Source organism: Siphateles boraxobius, unplaced genomic scaffold, assembly GCF_051911475.1.
Source record: "Siphateles boraxobius isolate OS27281-9 unplaced genomic scaffold, OSU_SipBor_1 7, whole genome shotgun sequence".
Lineage (NCBI taxonomy): Eukaryota > Metazoa > Chordata > Actinopteri > Cypriniformes > Leuciscidae > Siphateles > Siphateles boraxobius.
The window spans coordinates 33,319,263-33,343,003 of record NW_027509197.1 but is presented as its reverse complement, the minus strand read 5'-3'; the positions used below and the strand labels follow the sequence as shown (position 1 = coordinate 33,343,003).

General features: G+C 37.6%; 1 protein-coding gene across 2 annotated transcripts in view; it reads left to right on the top strand.

Annotated features, from left to right (window-relative positions):
- Window positions 1-990: 990 nt before the first annotated feature.
- sestd1 (SEC14 and spectrin domains 1) overlaps window positions 991-23,741 on the top strand; it is a 45,269-nt gene continuing 22,518 nt past the window's right edge. Inside the window, exons 1-6 of one of the 2 annotated variants that reach the window (XM_077216391.1) lie at window positions 991-1,114; window positions 3,184-3,247; window positions 11,401-11,486; window positions 12,566-12,674; window positions 13,783-13,873; window positions 18,063-18,176. In XM_077216391.1, the coding sequence (XP_077072506.1) occupies window positions 11,432-11,486; window positions 12,566-12,674; window positions 13,783-13,873; window positions 18,063-18,176 (369 nt within the window). In that variant the 5' untranslated portion in view covers window positions 991-1,114; window positions 3,184-3,247; window positions 11,401-11,431. Of the gene's footprint in view, window positions 1,252-3,183; window positions 3,248-11,400; window positions 11,487-12,565; window positions 12,675-13,782; window positions 13,874-18,062; window positions 18,177-23,741 lie in introns of both variants that reach the window. The other variant, XM_077216393.1, reaches the window with a different exon arrangement.

Sequence of the window (23,741 nt, the reverse complement as noted above, 5' to 3'; positions counted from 1 at the left end):
CTTTGAGCAGTAAGAAAGGTTTACATATAGTTTACTATGCAATTTGTATTTCTGTTCTTTACTTATTTTTATTGTTATTTATTAGTATTCATTCAAAGTAAATAATGCAGACTCATTTCATGGAGAGTACAAGTCAGCCGTGTGGACTGGAAGAATCAATTTGTCTTGTTTAGAAACATGGAAGCAGTTTTGTTTAAAATTTGAATTAAGCAGAAATAAGTTTTAAAAAAAAGATTTACTTGTAGGCCATAAACACTATAATGCATGCACTTTTTGTAAATAGGAAGGACTGGGGCTTACAATTTTCCAGTGTAGATTTCTCAGTTTATGTTTATTTGAAAAGTCAATATATTTCATATTTCAAAATAGACACCATAGTAGCCTATTGACTATACAGAAAAAAAAAACTATTAAACGTTACCACTATTATCACCAATGAAAAAAGTAGGTCTTTGAACATGTTGACCTCAGTCATTCCTGTTTTGCAGTAGCCTACCTTTGAAACTCAGTAACGTTTATAAAATTAATATAACGTTACCTGTGTTGTAATTTAAGGAGATATTTCTATAATTAGGGTTCCCCGGACTTCAGAAATATTAGTCCACTCAATGTTAGACACTTAAACATTATCATAGACTATAAACATTATTTACACAATGGTAAAATTTAGGAATGGTATGGAAATAAAAAGAAAAAGTTCTTTTTTATTTTCTTTCTTTCTTACTTCTGTTAATGTTATATTTTTTAAATAATCTTTACTTGTCTGTTATCAATTGTCTGATTCAATATTTTGTAAGTTTTTCATATGAGAAATTAACTGTCAATTCACCTTTATGTTCCATTGGCGTTCTTAATTTTTGCATGGTCCATTTGATGTCAGTGTAAAACCAATCCACAAATAGCAGATATCATTTATTTGAATGATGCACTGTCTGTTTAAATAAACTCTAGACCCCGCCCACTACAGTGATAGACACGCCCTGCTCCGTCATTTGGGAGGAGCCATCCGAGCAGGACCAGCCCCTTTCTAACAAAATACAACGCCGAGCGTCTTTTCAGTATCAAAGGCGATTATCAATAACATAGATCGACTTCGGGGCTCAAACAGAGAAAGGTAATTTTATCTTTCATTTAATAATCCCTCAGTGTGATTAAAAATGCTGTGACGTTTTGAGCGAAAGCACATGGATCATGCATTCGCGTCTTTAGCAGTGCTAACAATCACGTCATTATTATCGACGTTTATGTAAGGTAAGTTAGTGAGGGATTGTCCTTATATTCAACCCTGAAATACACCGTATTCATGTTAGTCATGTATTAACCTATATAGAATTAAATATAGGTCATTGCATGCTGTTCTGCGGCTCGCGCGTGCCAGTAGCCATGCACGCTGCCAGAAAATATGGTTCATGGTCATGTGAAATAAAAGCCAAACTGTATTTAAATGTGTACTTTCACGTGGCACCCAGCCTCGTGCGTTGTCGTTAGTTGTGACCATCATTTTACTGGGCAGATGACCTGTAATCATAATATTATGTAGGCCATATAGGTGGATACCCGTCTTTGTCTCGAGCCGCGAGTCATTCCTATAACTCAGCCAGCTGTTGGTTTGATTCCAGACACTGATTCCCAGGACTGGCCAACTGTTGTCCGTATGTGGCCAGAAACGACTCTCAAAGACCACAGTTTGAATTTTAATTCTTAAACTGGCCAAGTTTGTGTGTTTTGTTTATAGGGCTGCTCTGTACAGTGAATCTCGAGAGTCCTGTCAAGAACAATCCCAAGTCCCCTTTCACCACTTTATCAAAGCAAATGAAAACAGTTATGTTTTGCTTAAAGAAAATTAAGGCTTTTTATTTTTATTTTTTTTTTTTACATATTTACATTGTTTTTTACTTTGACTTTGATTATCATCATCATAACTTTAATCCAAAATCTCACATTCTCATTCTCACAGTCTCACATTCATTAAAATTCATCAACATAAAAGTATTTCTAGATTAAAAGTTACATAATCACAGTATTGTTTTTACTGTAAATACAGTCATGATAATCTAATGAATGTGATTTGCAATGTGAATTTTTATGGCAAACCATATAAAAGATCTATAAATTGTATGTCATCACACCATTTAAAGAAAAGGACTATTAGGCTAATTGTTATTTGTTTACTTTATTAAGACTCATTTTAATTATTTAATAGTTTATCCATAATGTTGTTGCGCTACCCTTAGTTTGAATTTCTAAATAGATGGATGTTTTGCAGCCATTTACATTAAAGATAAAAAAATACCTGAGAATTTGGTGATGTGATGAACATTTGGGGGAAGATCATGAAAATACTGGCACAAAGCAAAAAATCGTACTGGTCCCGAACAGCATAATTTGCAGGTGTTTCATTTGATTCTGGATTGAATGTAATTGTTTGTTATTCTTTTAGTTTTTTAGTAACTCAGTTCATTCTTTGTAAATGCAATATATGCCACTCCTTACATATTGAAGCTGAAATTGGCATTGAAATCAATTTTGCATACAGTGACAGTGCAGAATGATATTATGTCCTAGGCCTAGAACTAGAACACAAACATGGGCATTGCCAAAAATTTGCATTGGGATGGGCCAGTGGGTTGCATGGTAAATCATTGTGCAGCAGTGCAATGTAATAATTCTAAAGGTCCACTTTTGTTTATTTGCTTTTTTATTTGCTAGCACCCATTACTGGCTTGCAGACACATCAGCAAACTGTGTAAATCGCTGCTGAGCTGTCCTTTTCTAAATGATGTGGCACTTTTCTGTGCATCAGCTTATGTTAAGATCACTTTGCCAAGCTGTGCTTCCTTTTGCAATCCTCCCTAAATCCATTATTGCAGTTGAGGAGGATTTTGATCGTCTTTTTTGGGGGAGCATTTAATTTTTATGATTTATACTCAGTCAACCAGCAACACTCCATTTGTATTACCCTATTGGATGCTTACGTGACCACTTCCATACTCAGCAGTTTATGAGGAGGTCTTTACCACTCTGATTAATTCTGATGTATTCAGATTGGTTGAACTAAACTGGATGGCAGAATCCAAATCACCAAAGAAGGTCTCAACATAGTTTTTTTTTTCCATGTAACATGTAACTCACATGTTCTGTTTTTCCTCTTTCTCCCCCTCCTCCACTCTCCGCTCTTTGCAGAACATGGACCAGGAGGGAATCGCATGAGATGGAATGTACTTGATGTGCTGCATCACTGTTGAAGGTGAGTGGGACTATCAGCTTTTTGAAATCTAGTACAGCCTGCATTTGAGGACTCGCATCACTATGTACTTGAAGCATGCCTTGAACATTCTAGTGTTGCCTAATTATAGTGATTTAACCTACTTCTCAGTTTGTTTTGTCAATTTGTTCTTTTTTTGTATCGTTCTGGTATTTCTGGCATGGTGAAATGTTGCTTCTTACAAAGGTTTTGTTGGAAACCCTTCTTGCTTAAAGTTGTGCTTGTGTGTTTATCCAAAAAAATTGAGCAGGAATGCATTGTATGACTTGGCATTAAAGTAATTTTTCACTGGCTGTCAAATTATCCCTTTTTGCATGAAGCACAGACTAGAATTTAAAGGGAGAGTTCAACCAAAAATAAATTCTTTACTCACCCTCATGTTGTTCCAATCCAGTATGAGTTTCTTACTTCTGTAGAACATAATATATTTTATGAGGTATGTCTCAGGTATGTCTCAGTTTTTGGTTACCATTGATTACCATTTTATGGTAAGTCGCTTTGGATAAAGGCGTCTGATAAATGACTAAATGTAAAAGGAGAAAAAAACCCAACATTCTTCAAAATGTCAGCTTTTATGTACCACAAAAGATAGTCATACAGGTTTGGATGGTGAATAAATGATGACCAGTCACAGCAGGTCGTTTGACATTCTGTGAATGACTTCAACTTAGGTTGGTTTCTCATGCAAAGCTGACGCTGGTGTATTTTACAGGGCTCCAGACTAACTTTTCCACTGGTTGCACTGGTGCTACCAACTTTCTCAGTTGGTCGCACCAGCATATGATTTGGTCGCACCTTCTTTTATTTTATTTTGCTACATGCCATGGGATTAATCAATGCATGCTGATGAATAGTGATTTAAATGGATCAAGGCTAGCAAAGGCTTTCTGGGTTGCAGCAGAAATACCTGTAATATATTAATTATCATTGCCAAATTTCAGGATTTTCATGGATTTTGGACAGTAATTTTAATCTACAATCTATTATATACAATCTATCTATTTACATTTGAATCATATTCTATCTATCTATCTGTCTATTATCATCTTTCTATCTTTTAAAAATCATTAAACATTCAAATGTATGCATTACATTTTAAAAGATTAGAGCATTATAATAAACTGATAGATTTTTCGTTATCAAAGTTTATAGTTGTAACAAAAAGCAGAAATCTCACACTCCTTACCTTCTGCATTTTATAATAATTTCCTTTTCCTATGTACGGACTGCAGCAGCTGATACAACGGCGTTCTGTTGCTCAAGCGTCCACTCGCACAAGTGCGACCACATAACATAAGTATTTTGAGTCATAAGCCCCTTTCAGACAGCAATCCTGGTAAATTACCGTAAAATTACCAGAATGACTTTACCGGTAAATGCACAAATATGCTGTCACACAAGCAACAGCGTTCTGGTTTTGAAAAACGTTGAAAAAGCTGTGAGACGTGGCGGTCAAAGATAATAATAATGTTCCGTGTCTTCGGAACAACCAAAAGACCACTCTGCGAGGAGTGCAGATTACGACGTGGTAATTAAGGGATTAATAAATTAGTCAAATACTGAGTAGCCAGATTGTGCAGAGATTTATAGGCCAGGATAAGAATTTTAAAATCAATACGATACCTATAACAGGTAGCCAGTGAAGGCACTCCAAGACCGGGGTAATATGGTCCCTGGCCCTGACCCCAGACAGTACTCTAGCAGCTGAATCTTGAAGATATTGCAATTTATCCAATGATGATTTGGATACCCCAGCTAGAAGACCATTGCAGTAGTCAATGCGCGAAAAGACAAAAGAGTTTATCAGCTTCTCAGCTACTGAGAAGGACAGCATGGGACGTAGCCGGGGTATATTTCTGAGGTGATATGTTTTAACTATATTCTGGATAAAAGGCTCAAATGACAGTGTGGCGTCAAATATGACACCCAGATTTTTTAATTTGGTCTTAAACTCCAATGCAACGCCATCAACAGATAGAGTAGGGCAGGGGTTCTCAAACATTTTGGAGCCAGGGACCCCTTATGGGGGAAAAATATTTCCAAGGACCCCCTCATATTTATAACAGTGACTGAGCCCAAAGTTAATGTGGGAGCGCTTAATGAAATGTTTTGACACAAATAGTCTTCACCCAGGGTCGTATGCAGGGTTTTCTAAATAGTGTACTGAGGTGCCAAAAGTGATCTTGCTAGGGGGTCCAGACCCCCCCCCCCCCGCCCCCGCCCCCCCGAGGAATTTTAGATTTTCTTGATCTACACATGCATTTTAAGGTGTTTTTAAGGCCAAAAAATGGGATAACTATAGCTTTAAAAGCATGTCAGTGGGCAGTGGAATACATTTTTTTGTCAAGTAGATGACAGTTTAAATTTTATGAATTTTATGAAATATTATGTAATGAATGATCCACATACAAAATGGAAATGCAGAATGTATAAGATTATTGTTCACATCACATCAAAACACAATCACATATTCCAAACAGGAATGGCCTTAAATGAGAAATGTTTCAAGGATTATTTTGCAAAGATGTTAAATTCCAATATTTTAACACATTCGAGGTACACAAATAGTAGGCCTATAGTACAGTAATAATGGCAAATTATGTTTAATAGGTGCTTGTGTTGTTAAATTGAGCTTATATCCACTGTAATTAGCTAAAAAAAAAAAAATGTTAATTTCATCCTGGACACAGTATGCTTCTCTTGACCTGTAGCTGGGAGAGCGGGGAACAAAGTAATGCTTTTTGACTTTCTCAGTTTGTGTAAATTCACTTGGGGTTCAGAGTATTTATTTTTTCCCACATTAATTTCACACGTGTCTAGATCTTGTTTAGCCTACATCTTATCTCACACTTTATGACCGAATAACTGAAGCGTCATGCGGAAATGCGCATTTTGACATTGACGAGCGCTGGTAGTCTGCTGAAACCGCTCAGATGAGAAGGTCAGTTTATCATCGCGATGTTTAATATCCTTGCAGCGCCAAATTAGATTTTATATTAGGCAATTATTTCAAAACTTTCATTATATAATAGGCTACACATTAAAAAAATTACAGAGGTCCAGACCTGCACGTATCAGCATCTTCACATGTGGAGAAATGAGATTGGAACAACAGCAAGTCGACGGTATAATGATTGACCGTCACTGCCTTCATAGTGCACAACAGACAAATTAAATTAAGCAGAACTTTTTATAAGTTCGGTGAGTATTTTATTTTGATAATGAATAGGTTTTGATGTAAAATTAGCAGTGCTAGAATTGACATAGCCTATTGTGCGCGCATGCGAGACGCCGGCGCGAACACTTGGATTGTTTCCTATGCAGTGGAAACAAAGGAATACTCTTATTTATGGTCATACAGATAAGAGTACATCATTCAAAACGGCAAAATGTCAATTTTTTATTTGTGTGTACATTAAAAATGACTACAAAATGTCATGCCTTTTAAAAATAAGAAAAAACAACAGGATGCCGGTTCTGCCGTCTCTGTCTCCTTCTGGCGCGCGTGCCCAAAAAACGACCAAAACACAGCGAATACTTGACGCACAGGCATAAGAAATATAGATAGATTATCTATCTATAGAAACCTTTAAAAGCATACTTTTTTATTATTTGACATTAAATGCATTAGGCCGATAAGTCACTTTGGAATAAATAGCAAGTTTTCAGATGATAAAGAAAACATGACTTATAGTCATGGAAAAATGGTAGGCTGTTATAAATTATTTCGCGGACCCCCTGGCTATCGTTCACGGACCCCCAGGGGTCCGCGGACCCCACTTTGAGAACCACTGGAGTAGGGGACCCAACCTTTCGCAGTTGATGAGGAGATCCAAGGAGCATGACTTCTGTTTTTGAGCCGTTTAGTGACAGAAAATTATTGTACACCCAAGTCTTTATCTCGGCAATACAGTTAGAAAGATGCCCAACGTTCACTTGCTGACCCGGTCTAGTATGTATATAAATCTGTGTATCGTCAGCATAACAGTGATAGTTAAGGTTGAGAGAATGTAGCAATTGAACAAGTGGATAAATGTACATACTAAAGAGTAAAGGACCCAATACTGATCCTTGTGGAACACCCGTATGAACAGAACCAACTTTGGACCTATAACCACCCATAAAAACAAATTGACTGCGGTCAGTGAAATAGGACTTTAACCAGTCAAGCACAGTCTCTGATAAACCAAAAACATGTTCGAGGCGATTGAGTAATGTGGCATGGTCAATAGTGTCGAAGGCTGAACTGAGATCCAAGAGAATGAGAATAGACGTGGAGCTGGAGTCAGAGGCAATTAGTAAGTCATTAGCGACTTTCACCAATGCAGTTTCAGTGCTGTGTAATTTTCGAAATCCTGATTGATGAGGCTCAAATAGTTTATTTTCAATTAAGTGCTTGTTTAGTTGTGCTGCAACCACACCCTCCAAGATTTTTGACAGAAATGAGAGATTTGAGATTGGGCGATAATTTGACAGATTTTTCACCTCAGAATTTAGCTTTTTTTAAACCGGAGTAACCGCAGCAGTTTTAAGTGCTGCTGGCACCTCCCCGTATGATTAAGAGTAATTTATTATTGCAAGAACTGAGGGACATAAAGGACCAAAGCAGGATTTATACAGGCTACCAGGCATGGGATCAAGTATGCAAGTGGTAGCTTTCATACTAGAAACCTGGTTGCAGAGCATCTCAGATTGTACTAAAGTGAATTTGGATAAAGGAGTGCCAGAGAAACTAGGAGTATTAACTGTAAGATCGGCAGACTGCAAGGTATGAATATTTGTGCGAATATTGTTGATTTTTTTCATTGAAAGATTTGAGAAACTCATTACACAGCCAGTCAGACGAAGTAAAAAAACTGACACTATCTGCTTTGAGTAGACTGTTAATTGTATGAAAGAGCTTCCTGGGATTTCTTTGATTATTCTCAATAATGTTTGAGAAATAGCCAGATCTTGCAGTTTCAATGGCTACTCTGTAGTTTGACAAGGAATTTATCCAGGCCTGTGGAACACATTTAAACCAGAGTGACGCCATTTTCGACACACAGCCTTCTGTATACGTAAATCACCATTATACCAGGGGGCTGACTGTGCAAATGAAACATTACGTGTTTTTATGGGTGCAAAGGTGTCCAAGTTGGCTGTAAGAACATTATTAAATACTGAAATTTTATCCTCAAGAGGAGCAGAAGACATGCCGTCTAAAGAAGAGACAATCGAGTTTGCAAAGGTAACATGATCAATTGATTGCCATTTACGGAATGAAATAGTTTGTGAAGTCTCTCTACTAGAATGAATTGTCTCAGTGTTAAAGAAGATGGCTAGATGATCAGAAAGTCCAACATCCACAACAGAGAGATTAGAAAGAAATGAGTCATTTGCAATAATTAAATCTAACGTTTTTCCTTTACAGTGAGTGGGGACATTTACAAACTGAGATAAATTAAAACAGTCCAAGAGTGATAGAAAGTCCTTGGCCAAGAGACAGGCTTTCTGATCTACATGTATGTTAAAATCACCCAGAATCAAAATTCTCTTAAATCTGACAATCAATATAGAAAGAAGATCAGCAAACTCAGACAGAAAGTCCTTATTCAGTTTAGGAGGTCGATAGATAGTGACCATAACAGAATGGAGTGCAGAGTGAGTATCAAACACATTCAAAAGTTTTAGGAGGAGGAAAAGACACTGGATGAATCTTGTATTGCAGTTTGTAAACAACTATGATACCACCACCTCTGCCTGTAGTTCGCGGAACGTCAATTAGTCCAAAGCCCGCTGGAGTCAGCTGATTAAAAAGAAAACCATCGCAATGTTTGTGCCATGTTTCCGTAATAAAAATCAAGTCCAACTTCTTGTCCATAATAAAATCCGCCAGCAGTAAAGCTTTGTTGTTCACAGAGCGCACGTTAAGTAGCGCGGCTTTTAGGGGGCTTGCAGACATCGCATCACAGGAATGCCGCTCGTACGGCAGAGCAGAAAAGTTAGTAACAGCAACCCTAGAGGAAGACAGTCTTTTAATCCTTCGCCGGCAGTTCAAAACTGGGATGGAAGACGACGAGGAAGAGATGTAACTTCGCCCTGTGCTCCGATGAGTAATCCAGGCCGCGGTAATCCAGCCCGGTCACAGTAGTCGTAGGTGTCCCCAGACAGATAGTAATTCCGCTTCAGGGATAAGAGCTGGCGAGAGGTGTACTGTAAGGCCATGTTCTTTGAAACCTCGTCTGCACCCGCTCCAAAAAAGCCTATCTGTGAGTCCACAGAGCCGATAGGAAGCAACCAGTATACGAGTCGAGTATAAACAATGCTTTACACTTTAACCAGCTCAGCCACAGCCCTACAGCATAACAGCTCATATTAGCCAGCTAAACTTTTACTACCCTGTTAGAAAAAATATGTAGTTGGACAGTTTCATGTGGTTCTTCTCGCTCGCTGTATTATGGGTTTGCTATGTGGGGAGAAATGTGCTGGTTATGTTCGTGAGACAATCAGCTGATTACTATTGTTATATTATATATTAAGACCCTTGATCCTCACCTGACTATGGCTTTGTAAACTTTATCCATGTGGTTTATAATGGACTGTGGTACAGAAACAGTGACAATGTTACACACTCTTGGCTTACGCTGGCTATTCTCTGCTGTCTCAGACAACGATATGTTTGTCCCGTTTTAGCAACCGTAGCTTCTTCGAAAGGGAGGGGTGAGCAGTGGGCTGAGACCTTAGTGCAACTCGCAACCGAAACGCTAGATGCCGCTAAAATCTACAGACTGCACCTACAAAGGGCCGGACCAGCAGCCTAATATTCTGTGTAATTAATTTTAATGAAACAACAGAAAATAGACAATCACCCAATGCTTGACTGAATAAATGTATCTATTTATTAAGAATCACTCTATAGTTAATTTATAGAGTGAAGACTTTATTTTTTTCAGCTACAGTATTACATCTATTTAACAGTAGCATTCAAAAAAGAAATGAAGCACTGTTTATTTTATTTGTCTCTTATAGTATTTGTCATATTGTTTGTAATATGAATTTTGCTTAATTTTAATAACAAAGATACAATTAAATATCTATATTGTAATTATAAAATTACATTTAAAAAATATTAAATAGCTCGTTTCATGAAATAAGATTTTGGTCACCCCAACCTGTTCAGAATTGTGAAAGGTTAGCAAATGTTAACATGATTGATAATAACGTCAATGTTGCAAACATCTTTGTAAGGACGTACACACTGGCACTTGCTAATTATTATTATTTTATTTAATAAAGGAGAGGGAATGGTCAAAAAGCAGGGAAGGAACAAAGTTTTTTTTAATTAATTTATAAAACAATAAATTGTAAGTTCTGTCATATTTTTCAGTTACTTTTACTGTTTTCATTTTTTTCCCCATTGTATCAAGGTATTTTAGTCTGGTATCGTATCGAAGTCATTTTTTTGGTATTGTGACAACACTAGTGTGTTATATGATTAGAATGTTGTCCCGGTTTTAAAATAGAGCACAGCAATGATATTTGAGAGTGTTTCTCCCTTTTCAGGAAAAGTATCGAAAAAGTATCGAAATCGCAATTTTTTGATTCTTGTCTATGGAATGCGCCACTTCCGGTATTTTGCCGGTTACTCGACACAGGTAAATTGCAATCGAGGACTCGACTTTAATCGAGGAATCGTTACAGCCCTAGTCACAGATATAGTTTTATTCATTCTATGCCTGTGGGACAGTTGAGTCTATAATCATAAAAATGCATTTCAAAGTAATTTGTTTTAGCCCTAAATCAGTCGTGGCCTAATGGTTAGAGTCAGACTGGTAACCCGAAGGCTGCGGGTTTGATTCTTAATATCGGCAAGAAATGACTTGAGCAAGGCACTAACCTTCAATCGCTCCCTGGGGGCCGCAGTGAATGGCTGCAAACTGCTCCGTGTGTGTGTGTGTGTGTGTGTGTTCACTGTTCACTACTCGCTGCTCCTAATGGGTGTGCACTAACTTGTATTTGTTAAATGCAGGGAACAATTACCACTGTATGGGTTACCACACCATACTTGTCACTGGCCACTAAATTATCACACACAAATCAAAAATGAGTTCTTTAATGTGTTATCTAACAAGATTTTCTTCAACTCTTTGCAGCTGTGTAAGTAGACAATAGACTTGTTCCAGGATGGAGGCCTCCATCATACTGCCTGTGCTGAAGAAGAAGCTGGCCTTTCTGTCAGGTAAAGACTAGTAACATTATATAAGATTTTAGTTAATTAAATGAAAAACAAGTCATCAAATAGTTTAGAGTAGCTTGGCAAAATGTATCACAATATTATAGAAATGCATTTTCTGCAGGCATCCCTCCTCTCTTGGATGTGATATGAATACTTTATTCATGTTTCATGATTAAATTTGACTATAACACTGAGCCAGAAATTAGCTGCTATCCAATAAAATGGACATGATCTAGAGATTATATGAAACCCTTGACTTCTTGCTTTCTTGTTTGCTTTAATGGAAGTGAAAGATTGTGTCTCAGGCTCACTATGTCTTCATCTTAATATAATGTAAGTCAGAGATCATTATATGATCTGTTATTACTTTTGGCTTAATCTCAGTGAACCTTAACACTGTATTGTAAAATGATAGGCTATATTAGCTTTTTGCTGTTCAAATTTTTTTCTGAGTGTTAGTAAGCCATTTTTGGGGCAAATAAGTGGTATTTTTATTTTATTTTATTAGTTATTTACTACTTCTTGATACTAGTTGGACTTTCACTCATATGTCCACATATTATTTTATATGCCTTCCAGAACTCAATATATACAGAGTATGAGGCTGTTTTGTCCGTTATCATATGCTGAAGGTTGTATATATGCCTCCTGCTTCCAACAGTCTGCTGGATGAACCTTGTCAACAATGGATGTCAACAAGAACATTGGCAAAATGGGGTCATATAAAAGGTGTTCTCTGATGAACTGATTCTTTTTCTATAATTCCCTTTCATTTTTTATCAAGGTCTTTGCACAAAAATTGGATAATGAAAGCTTCTAGGAAAGGAATTACTGAAACATTTGATGCTTGGTGTCCTTGAAATGGTGCATGTTCCCATGAAATAGTCTGAATTAATTACAGTTTGCAATGTCACGAGGCTCTACTCCTCCAAAAGGCTTTTTGTATAACCTCAGTACTGTTTTTGTCAGTCTTTTCCTTGAAGCCTCACACTCTTACACTGTTTTTCCATTCCTACATCATATTTCACTTTGTGCTGCTGATTTTCTGCATATTTCCTGACTCTGCCCATTTGGTTTTCCAGGAGGCAAGGACAGGCGCAGTGGTTTGATCCTGACCATCCCACTATGTACTGAACAAACCAGCATGGAGGAGCTCAGCGCCACTCTGGACTACCTACTGAGTATTCCTAGGTAAAAACACAGCTCTGTTGCAAAGGCTGTACATCAAGCACATGTCAAAAGTATTGAGAGCAGAAATGAAACATTAGTCTGATCATTTGTAATTATAATGCACACTGTTACGGGATTCACACATGGAATAGAAAGTGGCCATAATTCATGGTCAGACTGGTTACAAGTAGAAAAATACTTTTGAGTTCTCCAGACCTTTGAAGGTCTTCTAGGCTCCAAGGCAGTGGAAAGATTTTGCTGTATGTTTCTGTTAGTTTGTCCATTTTACTTTTGTGTCGGCTGTTACAGTATAAAGGTTTAACAAATAAATGATTAAACGGATAGTTATGATTCTTAATTCTGACTGGATGAGCCATTTTCAAAACCGCTTGATAAAAATGCACAGTTTGTAACCGTGCATTGTTGCTTGACAGTCACAAAATGTTACTTGACAGAAGAATTTGTATTCCAATTCCATTCCTAATTTTTACCATAGAAAAAAGGGGTTTATTTACTTGGTGTGGGCTTGTGCCTGAGAACACTAATTTGCCATGGTAAAAATCAAGATAAACATTTTTCTTCTGGTTTATTGCTTTAATCTGAGTCTGCATGAAAGAGATAATCATTCCCTGAGCTGCAGCAGTCAACTGAGTTTTGACTAATGTTAAAGACTGACAGGCATGCCTCACATGACTGCTGGCAGTAAGACCATCACTTGTTCTGTAATCCCTTTATTTTTCAATGCTTTCATAGTGGCCTTCTCCAAATTACTTTTCTAATGACATTTTAGAGGCATTTTACAGGGTGAGTTGGCTGTTCTTTTCCCCAAAGAATGAAAAGAAATGTTATTCAGCACTACAGTGTTTTTTTTTTTTTTTGCAAACCAAAATAGTAACTGTATGATTGAATACATGTTACTTGGAATCTGCGAGTCATTGCAGCTCACACAAGCTCAGTTTATTCATTTTAAAATGCCACCACAGAAAAAACAAATTAGTCTGTTTAACGACACCGCCACAGTGGAGTCGTTGTAATTGATTCATTGTATCTGTACTGACAACGTGTATTGGCCTATCATTTGTGTTATGCAACCGAATAAATGTCATGTTTTTCTGTTGTATCTCTGCAGCGAGAAGTGCAAAGCTCGAGGTTTCACCGTCATCGTCGATGGCAGGAAGTCTCAGTGGAATATAGTGAAGACTGTTGTTCTGATGTTGCAGGTAGGATAAGAGACTTTTATTTTATTTGCTTACTTTTGGATTTTGTTCAGATTGGCAGAAAGCAACAAAGGAAACATTATGTGAAACATATGTCTGCTCTTGTTTATTTGACATCTGGTGCTTATTTTTCCACTAATGAGTCCATTAATATTTGTGGTGATTATTTAATGAGCACTTGACTCCCCTATAACACAGCTCACTTCTTAAGGAATACCTGTAAATAATGAGATTTCAGTGCTATTATCAGAAGACAATGCTGTTTGTGTGTTGGCGGCCTTCCCTGGTTTTGTAGAGCGTGCTGTTGGAAGTCAATTCACTTTGAGCTTTGTTGAACTGAATAGATGCTTGTTCTGCCCTGTTATTTTCCCCTGATTATGGGGCACAGCACTGAATTGCTGCTTTAAATGTATGCTTCCAGTTTTTTCTTTTGCATTATGACTTAACGTTACATTAGAGTCCTAAAATGCAAGTCCGTTCACTCTGTGGCCATCTTGGTAATCTTTGGACACAGTGGACAGCTATTTTCTATTCAATAACAATAAAATTTGACAAATGGCTTCATAAATTTTGCCAAAATTGTGCTAAAAAACACTTTTTCAGGCTGTACCAGCTAAGACACGTTTTGAAGGGAAAAACAGGTGGTTGGTTCTTTAAATTAAAAGGTGGCATGTCCTTTTATTGAGCATTTCAATTAGGGATGTCCCGATCCGATCCACAGCATCGGTATCGTGCCGATCCTGTCCCAGAACGCTAAATTGGAGATCGGAGGGGAGAAAAAATATGATCCGATACCTATCCAACAATGCTTGAATATAGCATTTCCCTTGCTGCGACATCCAATTAAGCGGCGCATATTGGGTGGTTTTGCAATCTATTTTGCGGGCAAAAAATGGGTTTGGGCGGGTGGATAAAAATTGGGCTGGTTTCGGATCAGTTCGGCGGGTTTTTGTAGCCGAAACACTGGCACTTCTTTCGGCGACCCTCTGTTCAGCAGGCAGTAGTCTGTCTCACACACACACACACACACACACACACACACACACACACACACACACACACACACACACACACACACACACACACACACACACACACACACACACACACACACACACACTGTGGCTGACGTGCCCCCTAAACTCACAACAGACACTCCATCCCACTACCTTCGGTGTACTATAAACACGGTTTTGCAATCTGTCTCCTCAGTGTAAACCGTAGGCTGTAAACTGCGTGCTACACAGGATTTTGACGCATATCCAAGCAAGGGTTTTTGCAGTGCGGAGCGCGCACTGCATGGCACGGAGCGTGGGCGCGGATACTTCCGTTTTCCTTCATACAGAAAATAACTTATTTATATATAACTTACGTCAATATTTATTTTTTTTGCTCAGCTTTTGGTGTGCATACAGTTCAAATTAAAATGTTGGTGTTCAACTTTGCGTTTTAAAAATACAACAACCGTTAATTTTTCGTTTTACGGGTTAAAAAGGAAAAACGAATGGACGCAAAAGTAAACGGATCAATGGGTCATTTTAAAGCTAGTTAATGATTAACTTTAAACCTGTTGGTAGCTTTAAGTAGCCTACTGAAGTAGCCTGCCTGCCTGTATTTTTTTTTTTGTAGTGTTTGAATAAAGGGTGACAGTCTTTCATAATCAACTGTTGTATTGGACTACTGGAGAAGTATTTGTTCTCCATTTGAGTGAGATGTTTTTAGGTTGCTAATTGAGCAAAGTGCTTCCATATATTTTATTAGGCCTAGTATTAGTTCAAGAATAAAATAGAGTAAAATAAAAATATCGGATTAATATCGGTATCGCAAATAGCCAAAGCTGCGGCATCGGTATCGGAAGTGAAAAAGTGGTAGAACTTTTTCTAAGATTACATCATTCTTTTGATAGAATTTGTTTTGTGAAATTAGTGATGCTGGTGTATGATGTTGCAAACACATGGCGACACCAAAAAAATTCAGCAAGAATAATACATTTTTAAATGTATTGGAATAGAAAACAATTTATTTTAAATTGTAATAATATTAGAGCCCGACCGATAAAGGATTTTTAAGGCCGATACCGATACAAATATTTGGTGATTTAAAAATCCGATATTCCGATATATCGGCCTATATATATATATATATATATATATATATATATATATATTATATAATTAAAAAAATCCAGAAACGCGTAACAAAACAAACAGATTTCACTAACATTAGTTATTTATGAGTCCACAGCCTCACTAAAATAATATGATAATGCAGTTTAAAAATAAACTTGTTTGTCTGACAAAGTTCTGATAAATAAAAATGTATAAAAAATACAATAAACTACCTTATTACAATGTCAACTTGCTTATCCATTTACCTGCACTCTTTTAATTCTATCCAACAAACCATTTTCAATCATCATTTGCTGCCTGCCCTCTAAAATATACTACTTGGTGATGCACTAAATCCATTATGTGACTCGTTAATGCTGCGGCTGAACGAAGTCAGCAACGCACACTTGCGTCACTTGGATTTCACACACGTGTAAAAGAAAAGCTAACTTTTATGCACAGGCTATGTTTGATACTTTTTCTCTATGTCTATATGTTCTCTCCTCGCGTGCCTAACTTACGTTTTACAATGCAGGAACTGGAACTACTGATATGCTAGTTATAAATACAGTAATCATTACTTTATTTAGGCCGAATAAGTTGGTTTTGATTTCCATGCTCATAAATGTTAGCGGTCTTCCACTGATAGCAATGGCATTAGCTAGCTTTGTGGTTGGCTAAAGTCTATGATAAGCCATAATTGAACAATGGATAAGTCATACTGCAAATGATTGTAAAACATACTTTTTCAAAATAACGGGCCGGGGAGAGATGATACGTCTCATTGCTATAACTGTCCCCCTATTAAAGAAATACATCTTCAGTCACATTGTCCGAGTTAAACTGACAGTCAGTCAACTATACTTGAACAACGTAACGTAATTACTAGCTAATTCCGTTTCACTCTCGGCTTACATGTAACAGCAGCAAAACTGGACATGGCAGTCACGAATTTTGTCATGCTTATTTGAGTTAAGACAACTGATGAGGATGTTCTTTTAATGCTTATTTGAGTTAAGAGAACTGATGAGGATGTTCTTTTAATTGTTATTCAAGCAATGTATGTCTCGTGACAGTTGCCAACTTACCATGAACACACTTCACAGATGATCTCAGTTGTGGATGTTCGCTCGGCCTGACTCTGGCTGGATCAGCTGGAGTTTTTACAACAGGGATGTTGTAGAGTGTCCTCTGGCGGACAAACTATGCAACGTTAACAGTCATAACATGGTTGAAGGGTGTTACGTAGGTTTTTATTGTATTTTTTTAAATATTAATTTATCGGCCATTATAAATGCCGATACCGATAGTTTGGAAAATGCCTAATACCGGCCCGCCGATATATTTGTCGGGCTTTAAATAATATTTCACAATATTACTAGTTTTACTGTATTTATAATCAAATAAATACAGCCTTGGCGAGCAAAAGAGGCTTCTTTCAAAAACATAAAAATATGTTGCTGAACCCCAAACTTTTGAACAGTAGTGTTTTACAGATCAGTTACTAGGATTACCTCCTACTAACTGATCTGTAAAACACTACTGTTCAAAAGTTGCATTTTTGCACTTGCGATTTTGATTCCTTACAATTATATCGTCTTCTGCGCTAAGGACAATGACATGCCTTTATGTTTTCAAGTAGGAGATTCTGAGTAAGAATAGATTTGTTATTAGTGAGTGCATTGTACATCTGCGGTGTGCAGATAACTTAATTTCCACAACTTTAAAGATAGGATTTAAAAATAGAATCAGGTTCTTGTATCTCTCAGCCTTTTCTCACTTTAAGAGCCTTAGGAGGAATAAAAGGAGTTTGCTCTGAAATCAAACTGTCCTTCAGACCAGTAGGTACAATAACATTGATCAGATGATTTTAAATGGTTGATATGGCGATTATGTTAAGTAGCCTAAACTGAAAGTATTATGTGACCTTGGTCCCCTTTATATCTGACTATCAATGATTGATCCATCACTATTCTTCAATAAAAAGAGTGATCTTATTCGTAAATGTCAGTTTGTGTGTGTGGCTGTCATGTTTTTGGATGACTTAAACAGCTGGATTGTGAACTGTGATATTTTTCTTCTAGAATGTGATCCCAGCTGAGGTCTCTCTTGTGTGTGTGGTGAAACCTGATGAATTCTGGGACAAAAAAGTGACCCATTTCTGCTTCTGGAAGGAAAAGGACAGGCTTGGCTTTGAGGTAAGAGTACTAGAGATATTTTGTTTTAGTGGACAAAGAGCTACATTTTGACACAACTATTATTTGACATTAGGGTTGGGAATGAGTACACAAGTACTTAAAAGTTTAGTATTTGTGTTTTTCATTTTGTGAATGGTTGCAGTAGCCCATTGGGTAGTATCTTGTGCTCTGATTGGTTAGTGTTAGGTTGAGTCCGTTTTATTTGTATATTGACTTGCACAATACGTGTTGTTCTTAGCAGCTTTACAGGAAATGGTTCCTTTTAAAAAAGGACTTCATTGCCATGTGATTGGTGTGGGAGTGGCATAGGTTAGTTCTCATGATGAGCGAGAAATGTTGTCTTTCCCCACATTGCGGTCAGAGCTGGAGTTTGACTACCAACACATGGAAAATATGACTGTAACAATATTTAATATGTAATGTAACAACACGCAGAATGCGCATGAGAGCTAAATTTCACGCTGAGTTTTAACAACTCCCAACGTGGATCGCAGTTCATATCTGGACTGAAGAAAGCGTGTTTAAAGTTTTTACGGACATATTTTGTTTACTCTCCTGCTCCAAACATGCAGGCCTGATAGCGCTCCGGCACCACGCCGGATTTCCCCAAATAGCAAGCGGGTATGATTGACAGATGCGTAAGGCCTATCATTAAAAAGAGACTGAAAATCGACAGCAATAGCCTAAAGAATCCCGTTCGATCCCGCTTCCACTCCCGCGGCCGCCTCTGACTGAATTCATGAGCGTGGACAGTACGCTACAGTAGTCACGGCACTTCTGACTCCTGAAGGTAAACGTGCTGGGGTGGATGTGGAAAGTTGAAGTATTGTATTGAGTTAACTTAATCTAGATTCTATTATCACACGGAGTGATCGCAATCGCATGGGTTATCTTAAAATAGTCCGTCATTCATATCACTCAGATAAGATGAAGACATCATACAGCCATGCAAATTATAAAAAGCTTAAGTATTGATGAACAATAAATCTAAATAAAATTAAAATCGCTATGGCTTACTGATTATGAAAATGCTGTGATTTGTGGATTAATTTACTGACAAGCGCGAGTCTGCAAACGGGCGTTTATTTATTCATTCTCAGTGTTGAGAAACGTAGCCTGCATGTTACGTTATTGTGTTATAATTACTAAAGTACTTAATTATGTTACATAATAATTTTGTATGAAAACTAGCGCGTTACTTGTGGATAAGAAACCGTTGTATCAGTGCTGCGCGAGCTCTCTCTCTCACAAACACAGACCGCGCGCACAGAGAGAGATGATAATTGTAAAATGAATATTGACGAACTGTTTTGTTCTTGGTTGTGTTTTTTTTCCTGTCAAAATGCCAGAAAGCATTTTTTATTATCCATCCCGTGTTTTTAAAATTCGTTAAATGACGGACGTTTTACTATTAACACAGACCTATGTCAGATTCTGCTAACATATAGGCTACTTGATATTCTTTTTAGAATAAGTGATTCGTTTTGCTATTATTGGTCCTGTGACAGGACTCCTGTCTATTCATTGTCAACTGTATGTTTGTCAAAGTATGTTTGTATTGGCTAACGTGTATTCAGCTAATGCGTGTCCATGTGCAATGTTCAAATGCAAAGACAGCACGGCTCAAATAAAAGCCCTTTTTTCTTTTCTTTTTATCAAGTAGGCTATCATAATTGGATATTGGAATTACAAATTAAGTAGAACTATCTTAAATGTACAAATTTTTTTTTACTGTTTTCTAGGGGTTTCTTAATTTTAGACTAGTTGACCACCACACATTATTTTGCAATGCAATATTAATCATGAAAAAAATACATTGCAGTGCAAGTGAAATTTAGGATTTGGGTCGAATTCAAAAAACTTTAGAAGTCAAGAATTATGAAGATAGGCATGTGTTTGTGTGTGTCTTATATTTTTGTCCTTATTTTTTGAGAATGCAAGACAACAATATAAGAAGACTAGAAGAACAATCGCTCATCACTTTGTGTCAGAAATTAGCGGAGGATAAACTCGCCCTTACGCATCTGTCCCAGGGAAAAAAGTTCAGGCTCAGGATTTTTTTCTACTATCACCCCTGAACATGAACCAGCACCACGTATGCTCACATATTTCATCATGTCATCTTCAAATGAAAAATGTTTGTGCAAATAAGGAGACTGATCCAGCGGTACATCTGATCATAAACACGATAACACAAATTATTCTGATACACAGAAGACAATGATGTAGACAGAAAATTCTTCCCAATCCTTCAGTCTTAAAAAAAAAAAAAACTGATTTAGTAAATGGCTTTTATTTTGTTCAACCTAAATGGACTGTTCAGAAAGGTTTCACTGCAGGTGTTTTCCATACATCAGACCACTACTTCATCGTTTCACTCTTGGTGTAGCTGCACATAATACAATCACACACGACAGTGTATTTAATTAGGGACACCCGAAGGATGTCATGCGTGTAAGTAGGTAATTTCCCGCATTTGCTGTGAATAATGAAACTCCATATACAGAAGTTGTGCATCTTCATTTACAATGGTCTGGGGCTTCACGGTAAGACAGTGCTTTTGTTATTGACACTAATGCAATGGCTTCATTTCTCTTTTATTTGTCAGGGCACAAAGTATGCTGTGAGTAAAATAAGGTTTTCAGGGCTGTTTTAGGGCTTTAAAGGACATGGAGCACATCTGGGCTTGACTGAATGAATTATACTAGAAAACTGGCATCATGAAGGTTGTTTCTTTCTTTGCATTCAATTAGAGATGCACTGATCGACAGGCCAGGGACCGGAATCAGACAATTTTCCACATGATCGGACGGACCGGTAACCGGCTAGTCAGTCTCACGTCTTAGGCCCTCTGTCCACCAAATGCGTTTTTTCACGCAGCTGGCGTAAAATTCCAATTGTTTTCAATGGGAGCGCCGCATTTTTTAAACGCCATGAGCGTAACGAGGCGCTGAGTGTGTATTTAACGCTCAAGCGCTGAACGACCGGCAATTTTTACTGGTCGCCAAGAGCTGAAAAATTTTCAACTTTGGGTAAAACGCAGTGCTACTCACTGTCACTTTTTACCCAGCCGTCCAATCACAGTGGAGGAGGGGCGGGACAAATACCACACCGACCAACTGTCACAACATTCTTTCTGTACAACTACGTCAACCAGCAGAGCTAACCGAACAAAATGGATGAAAAAATAATTTTTAGTATGAAACAAATTATCTGTGAAATCAGTTACAAGTAAACTGTGCTGCGGATATTCTGTATCATAGCAACGAATCGTCTCAACTGAAAAAACGCAGCGCTGCCAAAACGCTCTCAAGCGCCCACAGCTAGGCGTTTTCAGCAGAGCGTCCAGCGTTTTTAGCTGGCTAAAAACACTTTGGTGGACACACAGCCTTACCGATTCCGAGAAAGTCAGTTTTATCTCCAGCTCCGACGGCGAAGTGACCCTCGCTTGCAAAGACACATGACCTTTTCTCACTCACTAGCTTTATTCACTCTGGTTAAATAGTGCTTGTATTGCGCATACTTTTATTCATTCCAGCAGGTTTCGGGCTCGCACCAAAATTTATATAAGTGGAGCACACATAAGCCGCCTCTCAGTCTCAAGCAGCTTGTGTGTCGCAAGTACGAAAATGAGTGGCTTACTGCGCTTAAATTGTCAAATACACACAAAATTATGTCAAAATGCCCGTCTTGGCGAGTATTCAGTTAAACAGTTAGTTTTGGAAACTAACTGAGAAAGAGAAGTTGTAGTCTATATTGGATCTGTGCATAATATCTTAAAGTGACCGCAGTCTAATATTCCTGCTGCTGTCTGTTATATTAATAAAATAACAAAAGACAAAGAGGAAATCACTCTCTGCTCTTGACTGAATATCTATTGTAACTAATTGTAAGCATTTTTCTGTATTTAATTTTTACAATGCAGTACAGTGTTATTTCACTTTCATTTCATTTTATTTTACATATCCACTATTGGTCGATCTCTAAACCCAATCCTAGCTTGAATTAAAATGTTTCATACTTTGAATTATAATATTAGAATGCCTAAATTCACTTTTTGTTTAGTTTTTTTGTATTTGGTTCGTTTTAAGAATTATTTATTCTGGAAAAAATATTGTCTTATTGATATTGTTAAATTTGAACCATGAGGTAAGTGTTTAAATCGCTATACAAGAGAAAGTTTGGTTCCTTCACTTTCATGAATCTCTCGATTTCATCATCTCTCCTGTAATATCATAAATTAGAGCAGACTGCAGTGTTTCCTTGTAATTGGGCCATGAAGAAAATGGGTTAAGTTGGCAGGTGGTTGTGTTTACATTCAATGAGCAGCCCTCCGGCATTCACTTTAGGAGCAGGAAATTGGGCTATATGTGAACGTAACCGTAACATGATCATGCAGATGTGCACTAAAGTATGCGGTCATGCACAGTATGTGTGCTGATGAAGCCTGGCCTCGAACCCCATGCTCATTTGTCTGGCTGTCTTGCTTAATGCCCTCTCTGGGCATTAACCAATAATGCCAGGTTGCCTGGCAACCATCACATGGATCCAGCCAAGAGCCGAATGACGGGTTTAGGACAGTTGGACCACTGTCTCCTAAATAGAGACCTCTGTATGTGTATGTTTGTTGGGGTCATTGTGTTGTTTGTTGGGGTCATTGTGTTGTTTGTGCTGTGATCTGGGCCAGCAGGCCCCTCTAGCTGCTTACAACTAGCAGATGGCACAGTTTTGGCTGAATGGAGGTCAGTGTATCAGCATTAGGAAGTGTGGAGGCTTGAACACGGAGACTCGTGAAAACAGTCATTCTGATACTCTTGACCTACTTGAAGATCCATCCTTGAATGGGGGGTTTTGTATATGCATATGATCACTGAGATGCACGAGGACCGTGCGCTCTGCATTAATCATTCTGTCCAAGAACCTCTTCATCACTGATGCTTGTCCTGGCGTTAGTGAGCATATGGGAAGGAGAAGACCCGGAGGCCTTATTAAAGAAGTTGATTCTCTTTCACTGCCACTTAGGATCCATTGGACCGTCTGTTAAGGGCTGCACTTTTTTTGTACGTATAGACCTTATTCAGAGCAGCGCCATGACAGGTATGAAAGCGAGGCTGTGATTGATAGACTTACTGTTTTTTCAATGGCATCCGCTGTAAAAAGCTGTATAGAGCTCCTAGATCACTCATAGTTTTCCACAGCTCTTATTTTCTGAATGATGGTGAAGATTGTTGACAGCCATTGCTTGTTGAACATTTCATACAGTTGTAAATATAAGTATAACCTTGTATTATTATGTTTTTGGATGATTTGTTTAAAGTAATTTCAAATGCAGCTTTTTTGTGTGTAAACCCTAATTGCTGAACTGCATATATGTACAGTGTATGGGGCACCTTGCTCTGTAAATACTAAAAAATATTTTATGTTGTTTGGCTCACACTGCATTAAAGCAGACATGTTCAGTTTTTAATTGTAGTATCTGTTCTCTAACTAAACTAAATTATTTGTATTACTATATGGGTAAGTGATGTAACTAAGCACAGCATTTCTTTTACAATTGTCCAATTG